At 37.9% G+C, this 11751-nt stretch overlaps 1 protein-coding gene across 8 annotated transcripts in view; it reads left to right on the top strand.

Annotated features, from left to right (window-relative positions):
* Positions 1-11751, top strand: part of GPHN (gephyrin) — a 734237-nt gene that overhangs the window by 665000 nt on the left and 57486 nt on the right. For all 8 annotated transcript variants that reach the window (XM_011949716.1, XM_011949712.1, XM_011949717.1 and 5 more), the window contains one exon: positions 8162-8283. In XM_011949716.1, coding sequence (XP_011805106.1) covers positions 8162-8283 — 122 coding nt within the window. The remainder of the gene's footprint in view (positions 1-8161; positions 8284-11751) is intronic.

Below are 11751 nucleotides of genomic sequence, written 5' to 3'. Positions count from 1 at the left end.
TTCTGAGAACTATTAAAAAACTTCCCATTGCCTGTTTTGCTTAGGTTGTGCAAAACTTCAGTCAGAAGCTCTAAGGTCAAATAGAGAATACTAAAATGTGAATCTGCTGGAAACTCAAAACCTTTTAAAAGAATCAGAAACTATTGAGATTTTTAAAAGTATTAATAATTCCTTTGACGTTACTATTAAAGAAAAGATTAACGGGATTTTTTTTTAATCTCTTTGTTCTGAAAATAAAGTCATCATTATTTTTAATTTCTTGAAGTCTTGGAAATGAAAATTTTCAAAGGTCTTTTTATGACCTTACAGTCCTTTTGGTTAAAGCAAAAGAATAGACTGTTTTATTTTGCGAATGGATAGCTAAATCAACATTCCAGATGTGCTTACTTCCCAGTATATATGCAGTAGTCATTTCCAAAAACTATTGATTGACAGAAAACAAACATTCTTTTCAATTTGATCTACACAGTAATGATTTTAATACCCTTAGTACCAAATAACACTATATATAACATCAGAAATAAATTTTTGTTAAACTGGTTGACTCAATGAACTATACTTTTTTATGATTTACTTAACATGCTTTGTGCATCAAGTCAGTTCATGGAGTTTGAGAAAGCTACACAGTAGCACACTCATGGACCAGGCATGATAGCTTATACCTGTAATCCCAGCATTTAGGGAGGCTGAAGCAGGGGGATCAGTTGAGGCTAGGAGTTCAAAACCAGCCTGGGCAACATAGTGGGACCCTGCCTCTACTAAAAAATTAAAAATAGCTATACTTGGTAGCACATGCCTATAGTCCTAGCTACTGGGGAGGCTGAGATGGGAGGATCACTTGAGCCCAGGAATTCAAGGCTGCAGTGAGCTATGATAGCACCACTGCACTTTAGCCTGGGTGACAGAGTGAGACCCTATCACAAAATAAAGTAAAATAAGAATTAACACACTCATAAATAACTATTTAGTTAATAGGAAACTCTGTTTAAGCGATATTGCTTATATTTCTCTCTCATGCTTTTGTAGGTCTAGACTCAGCCTCTCAATTATCCAGAGTATATTGTTAGTGTTTTGTTTAAGCTACCTTTTACACTCAGTTAAAACTAATTACTGGAAGTAGGCCAAGGTAATGGGGCGAAAATAGAGATGGTATTATATCATGAAATCTGGGGAAGAATTTGTAGTCTTAGTTCCCTGCCCCCATAGAGCGTATTATTCTTGAAGAAGCTTTGACTAATTCTACATGACTCATTCCCCTACTTTAACAGGCCTGCTCTACTAAACTATACCACAGTTTTCCAAGAGAATAATGCTTCTAAATTATATAATCTTGGGTTCCATATAGCTCAACATTCCTCCCTTTCTCTTATTCAAGTTAGTTTTTATTATGACTCCGTGATCATATAGTTTAGTTTTGTTCAGCAGATAATTGGGTACCTCTGTGCCAGGCACTTTACTGGAAATTGGTGATAAAAGAGATAAAGCATATTATCTCTCCTGAAGTCTTGAAATTCTCAGGTACCCAGAAAACAATAGCAAAAAAAAATTACCTATTTTCACAAAGGGCAAAAGAAATTGCATTTAATGTGGCAAGGCCATAATTTGCCCAGTCACAGTACAAACTTCCTTAAGTATTGGTTTTAGTTTCCAAAACCAATAGCTGGGCATGGTTGCTCACGCCTGTAATCCCAGCACTTTGGGAGGCTGAGGCAGGAGGATCACTTGAGGTCAGGAGTTCGAGACCAGACTGACCAACATGGCAAAACCCTGTCTGTACTAAAAATACCAAAAAATTAGCTGGGTGTGATGGCACATGCCTGTAGTGACAACTACTTGGGCGGCTGAGGCAGGAGAATTGCTTGAACCTGGGAGGTGGAGGTTGCAGTGAGCTGAGATCGCACCACTGTACTCTAGTCTAGGCGACAGAGAGACTCCATCTCAAAAAAAATAAATAAAAGATATATATGGTTTCACATATGTCCACTTCTTGAATTTCATGTGACATATTGGTAAGCAGGACAGTCGCCTTGGCAACCCAAAGAATGTCATACAAGATGTCTATGTATACTCTTTAAAACCTACCCAGTATTTTGTTACTGTATGAGCTTGTTAAGAACCAACAAATTATTTCAAAATTGGGGATATAGAGTTATCAACTATAGCTAACATGGAATAGCTGATTTCGATATTTGTTGATTTCAACAAACTATGCATATTAAAATTTAGATATGCAACCTGTGGTGGCTCATGCCTGTAATCCCAGCAATTTGGGAGGCTGAGATGGGTAGATCACTTGAGGCTAGGAGTTTGAGACCAGCCTGAGCAACATGGCAAAACCCTAACTCTACACAAAAATACAAAAATTAGCCAGGCATGATGCTATGCCCCTGTAGTCTCTGCTACTCAGGAGGCTGAGGCAAAGGTTACAGTGAGCAATGACCATTCCACTGCACTACACCTGGGAAACAGAGTGATACCTTGAAAAAAAAAAAAAAAAAAAAAAAAAACAAAGAGAGAAAGAGAGGGAGAGAGAGGGAAGGAAGGGAGGGAAGGAGGGAGGAAGGAAGGAAGGAAGGAGGAAGGAAAGGAGGGGAGGGGAGGGAAGGGAAGGGAAGGGAGAGAAAAGAAAAGAAACAAGGAAAGGAAGGGAGGGGAGGGGAGGGCAGGGCAGAGCTGCTTAGGAGAAGGGTGCACCAAAATCTCACTAATCACCACTGAAGAAATTATTCATGTAACCAGATACCACCTGTTCCCCAAAAACCTATTGAATTAAAAATTTTAAAAAGACAGAAAAAGAAAAATCATTCAGAATCCAAAAAAGAAAGAAAGAAGGAAAAAGAGTCTTGCCATTTTGCCCAGGCTGGCCTTAAACTCCTAAGCTCAAGTGATCCTCCCACCTCAGCTTCCCAAGTAGCTGAGACTACAGGCTTATGCTACCATAGCCACTTCACAGGACAGTTTTTAAGCCAAAATTATTAAACCAATGAAATCTGTCCAGAGTCAGCTTAATGGAAATATTATATTAATTATTTTCTAATACAATTTGTAAAACTCTATTTCTAAACCAAATTGTTAAAGACTCCTTAAATTATGTTTAGAAGCTCTAAATGTTTCTCTTCCCTTCTTATCTTGCAACCTAGTAAGCCAGGCAATTAGCTTAACTATCAGTTAAACCTTTTTTTCCCCAGAGTTTTGTTAAAAGCTATTTGGAACAGGAACATGCTTCATGAGAGCTCATTGACTTTTCTCCCTCTTTTTCTGTTAGACCTATTTATCTGAACTATCTGGGTGTGTCCATATTAACCAGAATGGCGTTTTGATCGATTAATAAATTGAGTTTTCTAGAAGACAGAGAAAGAAAGTGAGATGATTACCACAAATATGTAAAGAATTACTGACCACTATAAAAGTCTAATCATCTTCTCTTTGCAAACAGTGGGAAAGCCTTAAAAGCAAGCAAACCCATTTGGATACGTGAGAAAGAAAGGAAGTCATTACAACCAGTTCAAATAATGTCTTAGGCCCTTGATGATGCCATCAAGACTATAGCATCAATAAAGTCTCTAAATATATTTCATAGTGAATAATCGTAGTCATATCAAAAGTACTTCAAAATGACCACTGCAATTCCAAGTTGTCTTTGATGAAATTATACTTTTTAGAAAGATAAATGTGTGAAAGAGAAAACAGAAGCCAGAGTTGTGCCTGGAGATAGTGCAAGTTTATTATTAAATGAACCCATGAATTCATTAGCTACTGGTCATTCAGAAGGGAAAAATAGCACTTAAATATTGTATCTAAAGTCCTCAACAGTAAAGGTTGAACCCCGACAGCTAACCCTAAAACCCAACAAGCTAGAATGGGTAGAGAGGAAATCTTTCCCAAAGCCGGTTTCTCATAGACAAAACAAAACTAAGAAAAGTTCTTATAGGCACACAACAATGTGGCCAATTGACAGACGGGATGGCCAGTTTCAAATCTTTACTAAGAAAAACAAAAATTAATATAAATCCAATCATAACCAAACAATTCTGGAAACCTTATAACAAAATCAGTATCAGCTATCTTTGGGAGTTCAACAAAAAAAAGGATCAGACCTCAAAACAAGGGCTGGAGTTAATCTAAGCATCATAAACAAGGAATCCCCCCAACAAAAAGGCAGAAGAGACCTCACTGAAATACAGTATAACCAATAATATAACTGGTGGCAAGGGCTCCCGCCTAAGTCTTGGTAGGATTTTCATAATACCAAGATCCTAATACAAAGACCACCAGGGAAACTTGTTGATCATACAAAATGGTTATATTAAAGTTTCTGAGCAAAAGAAAACATCACCTTGACAATGCTGGGGAGGGAAAAATAATTTTTCCTCAACCCTTATGAGTTCTTACCTGGGACCTCTATAAAAGATAGATTAACAAGAAAAAAACAGAAGTTAGTTAACATGTATACCTCATGTATATATGGGAGATACCCAAGGGAAAATTAGTAACTCCTAAAGTGTTGGCTGAGAAGTCTGGCTTAAATAGCATGTTCAGCAAAGAACGATACATTCTTAGAGAAGTGATGAGACAAAAGAAAAGGACCTTCAGTCTCTAGGGCCGGCAATTTGTGGGAAGGCAAATATATGGGAAACCAATGATAAAGGCTAGTTAATAAAGTTTGATCTATAAATTCCTCTGGCGCCATCTGCAGGCTGATAAGTGTCCAAAGATTTATCCCTCGAGCCGGGTGCGGTGGCTCACGCCTGTAATCCCAGCACTTTGGGAGGCCGAGGCGGGTGGATCACGAGGTCAGGAAGTCAAGACCATCTTGGCTGACACACGGTGAAATCCCGTCTCTGCTGAAAATACAAAAAAATTAGCCGGGTGTGGTGGTGGGCGCCTGTAGTCCCCACTACTCGGGAGGCTGAGGCAGGAGAGTGGCGTGAACCCTGGAGGTGGAGCTTGCAGTGAGCGGAGATCCTGCCACTGCACTCCAGCCTGGACTACAGAGCGAGACTCCGTCTCAAAAAAAAAAAAATGTATCCCTCCGGGGGTTGGGGGAGTTACTTTTGTTAATTTATGCCCTACTTTTAGGCAAACAGGAGAAAGGCAGAGAGCGTTTCTTACATTTTTCTTCTCAAGTGTCTTCAGCTCAAAAATATTTGTTTATGCTGGCATATTTTGGGGTGGTATATTCTGCTACCCCTCAACAGAGTCTCAGTAGTGTTTCACAACTGGGAAGTCATAAGATTTTTATGAGGGTATTTATAGGATTTTGAGGACTAGGGTTGGCCATGGGGTAGTTTTAAGGTAGAAGTTATTAAGCAAGGTCCGAACAAAGATTGGTCGGAATTTGTAAAATAGGTGAATTGATGGATCACAGTCTTATCTTCAGAGTGTATGAATCCATGTGGAATTACTGTTAAAACAAGTTGTCCATGATCTTATCTTAAAGTATATGGATCTGAACAAGGTTGTGTTAAAAACAATGTAGTTCAAGTTACATGTCCTGGTTTGGTACAGTTTAGCTGTTATGCAAATAATGGTATAGTTTTGCAAGTTGATGTTTCTGTTTTATTTCTCAGAAGGAAATAGTTTGTAGGCAAGGCAGCCAAGTATAAAGCTTTCACAGAAATTCTGACATAATATAATGAATGCTTAGAAATGTTTTGGGAAGTAGTAAAAGAGTGAATGAAAATGTAGAGTCAAGGAAGAGATGGATTCGAATATTCTTAATGATTGAGGTTTTTGGGAAGAGTGGGCTACAAAGGGGAAAACAAAGTTAAATGTTTAGGCCAGGCGCGGTGGCTCACACCTGTAATCCCAGCACTTTGGGAGACCAAAGCAGGCAGATCACCCGAGGTCAGGAGTTCAAGAACAGTCTGGCCAACATGGCAAACCCCCATCTCTACTAAAAATGCAAAAATTAGCCAGGCATGGTAGTGTGTGCATGTAGTCCCAGATACGCAGGAAGCAGTGGTAGGAGGATCGCTTGAACCCAGGGGGCGAAGGTTGCAATGAGCTGAGATTGTACCACTGCAATCCAGCCTGTGCAACAGAGTAAGACTCCATCTGGAAAAAAAAAAAAATGTGGGAAGATAGTGGCACCATTGATAATACCAAAAATGAGAAATTGAAATTGGTGACTTGATATGGAGATGATGGGTTATGTTTTGTTTTACCTTGTATTTTTTTTCTGTTGAAACTATAATAAATTTCAGACATCATTCCCAAGATGACTGGAAGTATAACAGAAAATAAGATTCAGTTTTAAAAGGAAAAATTGTGAGTTTATTCTAGTATATTTAGCCTTATACTCTGACATTTAATTCTGTATTGTTGTCTTTGAAATTATTTAAAATGCACTGTAAATCCCACACCCTCATGTAACTAGCTATTTTTTCATTATGTCAGTTTTACAGACAAATAACTGGTTCTCCAGTGACCTCTAATTTTCCATTATTTCTGGAACTGTTTGCAGCAAGATAACAGAGAGGAACATAAATAGCAAAGAAAACACCCTGATAACGGAGGAATCTTATTTACTTGGTGGTCAGCACCCTGCTTTGAAAAAAAATGACATAATCACACAGTTTTGTTTCTAAAGCAACTGGTTTGATTAATGGAGTTAAAGAGCTGCAAGTCTTGCCCCTTATAAAATTATAATCACTTTAATAACTGTATGTTAATTAAGATCAGAAAATTAATCTATGTTAGCATTGCAATAGCAATTTTCCAAGCACTGCCAGTGAGTATGAATGAAAGTGAGTTACAATATCACATGGCATCTGATTAAGTAAAATTAGTACAGTATTCAAAGGGAAGACTCCCTGGTGACACTGAATAAGATGGTCAGAGTTTTCCTCTAGCCTATTGTAAGGGGACAGTTGGTTGCAAAGCTACTACTGTTCCAATATAAAGTCAAAAATCTGGCCACATAGTATCACTAATGAGTCTGAAGGAAGATTGGGGCTTGCGGTTATTGTCTGGGAGAATTCATATATTAAGCTCTGGTGTTGGCCATATTAGTAGCTATAACATCTTAAATGTGCAGGCTTGCCTTTAACCTCGTAAAATAATAGTCCAGGTTTTCTCACTTCAAATAAGTACTTTTTTTACTTTATAATTTCTGAAATCAAAGCGTATCTTAAAACTTGTACATAAATTGTTGTAAGAATGTGTCTGTGTGTGTTAAAAACCCACTACTCTTAGGTATTTTATAATCTAATAGTCTGTATTCACATTATAAACTGATTTCATCTGTACTAGCATCTAGGGGTAACAATATGAGAACAATTGGGAGGAAAGTAGGTAATCTTTTGACGTCATATGTCATCAAGAAAGGAAAGAGAATCACATTTATTGTACATTTATCTGCAGAAACTGAATGTTCATTATCTCACTCCTAACAATTACCTTGCAAGGTAGTTATTATTACTATATTTTATAAATGAGAAAATTAAGACAAAGAATTTTGTCAACTTGAATTTGAACCCTATAGGAATCCAAAGCTCTTCCTACTATACAATCTTACTACCTCATTGGAACATCCTAAGATATGATAAGCTTCTTTAATTTTCTTCATAGACATAGTAGATATTAAATCTCTGAAGGTTAATTCAGTTCAGAATAATGGAATTGTGCATACATGTAGCTAAGTATTACTTAAGTTTGCTAGTATCAGAGACAAAACATGTCTTCTCTCCTTCACATAAGCTTAACTTCTTTGATACTGTTAACCCCACTTCAGAAAAGAGACCAAAAAGTTTGAAAGAAAAGATAAACTATTATTCTGTTCAGACTTAAGGATAAGGATATCATGTCACACAATCTGTACCTCAAATATTCCCAATGAAAGATAAATTGGAAAATAATATTGGGAGAAAAAAAGATTATTGTTTTATTTAGTTTGGCCAGTATCTCCAGAGCATTATTATCAAATTGGAGCCCAACCTGGTAAATGTCTGAGTGTTTTCTGACTTCCATAGGAACATTTTCTCATACTCCTATACTTTCAATATGTATTTAAAGATCTTTTGGGCATTCACCTTCAAAATGCCAGATACCGTTGTAGGTGCTAGATATGTTAAACTCAGTTTAGTAGATTCTATTTTTCATTAGAAATATACAACATTATCTCAATAGAATAATTTGTGGTGGTTTTTTGGCTTTGTAGCTGCTAAATCCTGAAGATGACCTCTTACCAGGGAAGATTCGAGACAGCAATCGTTCAACTCTTCTAGCAACAATTCAGGAACATGGTTACCCCACAATCAACTTGGGTATTGTAGGAGACAAGTAAGTATTTGATGTTATTCTGAAAACTTTGTATTTGTACAAATATGAGTTTTTGGAGTACTCAGTAGGTGGAGTTGCTGCTAAAGAGACAGTAATTTAATGTCGTAATTTTCACTCATCTCATTCTTCAGAAGCCAAAAAATTATAGCGGTATCTATGTCCTTTAGAGATCAAGATTTCTTAGAATGTCTCTGAAAACAAGAGAAATACTTTACTTTCCTGTAGGTGTGTTAGGTTTCAAAGGATATTTTTGTGATAGTTTTGGTTTTATCCCAATGGAACCAACAGTGATGGCATTATTCTGATTCACATTTTTACTTCCTTCAAGAAAGACAAGAAAAACATAGGTAAGAAAAGAGAGATTGTCAAAATTAGCACTACCTAATTCTTTGAAGTTTAAGTACAATTTTTTTCTAGAACTTCTATATTGATTTTTATATCTTTATGTAACCCATTTCTCCAGGCTTTACCTACCTGAAAGTACAAAGGGAAGCACATTGACTATAATTACTCAATTTTTAAGAGCCTATTACTCCCATCTACTGAATTAACTCAGCCCTCTGCTAAGTTTTCTAAGTATTTCTGTGAATCTCCAGTTTTGTCTCATGTGTGATCAAAAGCAAGTCTACACTTTCTAAACATCCCAGCATCATGCAACACTGCTGCCTGGCTGTCTTTTCAAAAGGCACTCTTTCCAGTTCACTAGAGCTACACCTGCTTTTAGTAATACTCAAATATCAACCCAATGTAGACAAGGCTCAGAGACAGATCTGAGTGATAAATACCCATGATGTATCTATCACGCATAATCCCCTTTCTCTTTTATCACTACCTCATCACTGAGTAGACCTCATTAAGCATGGATCCTTCTTCCCTTATGTTGAGTACTTTCCCAAAACTCAAAGGTGCTTTTGAAGAGGTTCTGACCTACCATTCACAAGGTAGGCTCTGACAAGGCGTGCTATGAACTTTATCTTAGGCTCAAACTGGACACAGTCTAACCTAAGCTTGTCCAGGCCAGGCGCAGTGGCTCACGCCTGTAATCCCAGCACTTTGGAAGGCCAAGGCGGGTGGATCACTTGAGGCCAAGAGTTCGAGACCAGCCTAACATGGAGAAACCCCATCTCTACTAAAAAATACAAAAATTGCCTGGGTGTGGTGGTGCACACCTGTAATCCCAGCTACTCGGGAAGCTGAGGCATGAGGATCATTTGAGCTTAGGGGGTGGAGGTTGAAATGAGCTGAGATCATAACACTGCACCCCAGGCTGTGAAACAGAGCGAGACTCTGTCTCAAAAAATAAATAAATAAACAAACTAAGTTTCTCCAACCCTTGGCCCATGGACCATGTACAACCCAGGACAGCTTTGAATGTAGCCCAACACAAATTTGTAAACTTTCTCAAAACATTATGAGTTTCTTTTGAGATTTTTTTTTCTTAGCTCCTTAGCTATCATTAGTGTATTTTATATGTGGCCCAAAACAATTCTTCTTCTTCTGATATGGCCCAGGGAAGCCAAAAGATTGAACACCCCTGGTGTAAACCTTGGACACAAGCATCTTGCCAGTAACCTGAAAGGTAGTAGCTTTTATGTGATCTAAACTTTTGAAGTTCTCTTCTTTCCTCCTGATTTTTTTTTTCTTTCTCTGAGAATACTGGAGTAGAAGCTGGTGTGTTTTCAAATGTCATTCTTTTTAAAATCTTCACCATTTGTATTTACATGGATGTTTAGTTCTAAAGAAGTTTGGCTGGGAGTGGTGGCTCACGCCTATAATCCCAGCACTTTGAGAGGCCAAGGCAGGTGAATCACCTGAGATCAGGAGTTTGAGACCAGCCTGGCCAACATGGTGAAACCCCATCTCTACTAAAAATACAAAAATTAACTGGGTATAGTGGTGTGCACCTGTAATCGCAGCTACTAGGAAAGCTAACACAGGAGAATCACTTGAACCCGGGAGGTGGAGGTTGCAGTGAGCTGAGATCGCACCATTGCACTCCAGCCTGGGCAACAAAGTGAGACTCCATCTCAAAAAAAAAAAAAGAAAGAAAGAAAAGAAAAGAAGGAAGGGAAGGAAAGAAAGAGAAAGAAAGAAAGAAGAAGTTTATCATTAAGTAACCAGCCAAGTTAGAGCCCATGCTAATAAAGCCAGTGTACAGGTTACCTAGCATCACCCTGCCCAGGACCCCTCGTCCTAGAAAGGGAAAGTAAAGCCAGTGTACAGGAAGGAAAGGGGGGGAAAAGCCAGTTATTTGAATTTGGGCCTTAGCAGTAACCTGTCCTTTCAGGTACAAGTACCTAAAAACTATCCTATCCAGATACACCTTTTTCAAAGACCAAAACCAACTTCTGAGAAGAGAAGGGATAAATCCAAGAGTTTGAAAACACAAAGATAAGGCAAGCAGGCTTGAAACTTCATGGAACAAACACCAGATTCTTAGGGTTATTTCTCTCCTACCAATGGCTCTGGCCCTACCTCTAAGTACATTAATGAGCTCTAAGAAATATTATAAGGGAAAAGGGAGCTTTTAAATTGTTTTTACCCTAATTTGTTCTGGACTATAATTCTGTCCATTCTCCCTCTTACTGTTATACTTTTATACTTTTTTAAAAAGAGGTTACTTAATATACTATATATACTGCCATTATCTTGAAGTACTCTAAAGGCCAAAACATCATTGAAAGGTCAACATGTTAGTATGCTGATATTTTTCTGGGATCCACACTGTTAATTTGTGGTGGTCATTTCCTAATAATGGTGACATTGCATTTAACTCCAAAATATACTTTGAAAACAGAATAAAGAACAACAAAACTATAAACAGGTTAAGGCAATTCAGTGAATGTTCAAATCTCTAGTGTATACCCTTTTCTTGAATAGTAATACCTTATATCAAACTTGAGAACAATTAAAAAAAAAAAAAAAAAAACCTGTTGCAAATCTAGGCTTTCTTAGTCTTAGAGTGCTATATTGAAGGGGTCCAGAGTGAATGGTGTAGAATGCAGAGGTGGGATGTGGGAGGAAATAATTTATAATTGTTCTAATGGAAATGTGTGGTGGGAGTTTAGCAAAGAAAACAAGATGTTTAATCTGCAGCCTATTGATATTCTGTGAAGGCTGCCCTCCTTCATTCTTCTTCTTCCTATTTAGCCATTTGCTAAGGAAAGCAAATATTGTTACACAGAAGCATCTGAGTAAAGCTCTCCAGGGAAACAAGCAGAGTCATGGGAGAAACCGTACCTTAGGTTTAAAGCAGGGAGAGAAATAGCTCAAGAATGTCAATAATAAGGGCCAGGTGCAGTGGCTCACGCCTATAATCCCAGCACTTTGGGAGCCCAAGGCAGGCGGATCACCTGAGATCAAGTGTTGGAGACCAGCCTGGCCAACATGGCAAACCCCCATCTCTACTAAAAATATAAAAATTAGCTAGGCGTGGTGGTGCATGCCTATAATCCCAGCTACTTGGGA

The sequence above is a fragment of the Colobus angolensis genome, unplaced genomic scaffold (assembly GCF_000951035.1).
Source record: "Colobus angolensis palliatus isolate OR3802 unplaced genomic scaffold, Cang.pa_1.0 Scaffold3, whole genome shotgun sequence".
Taxonomy (NCBI): domain Eukaryota; kingdom Metazoa; phylum Chordata; class Mammalia; order Primates; family Cercopithecidae; genus Colobus; species Colobus angolensis.
The sequence above is the reverse complement of the archived record's forward strand: the minus strand, read 5'-3'. Positions and strand labels throughout refer to the sequence as shown.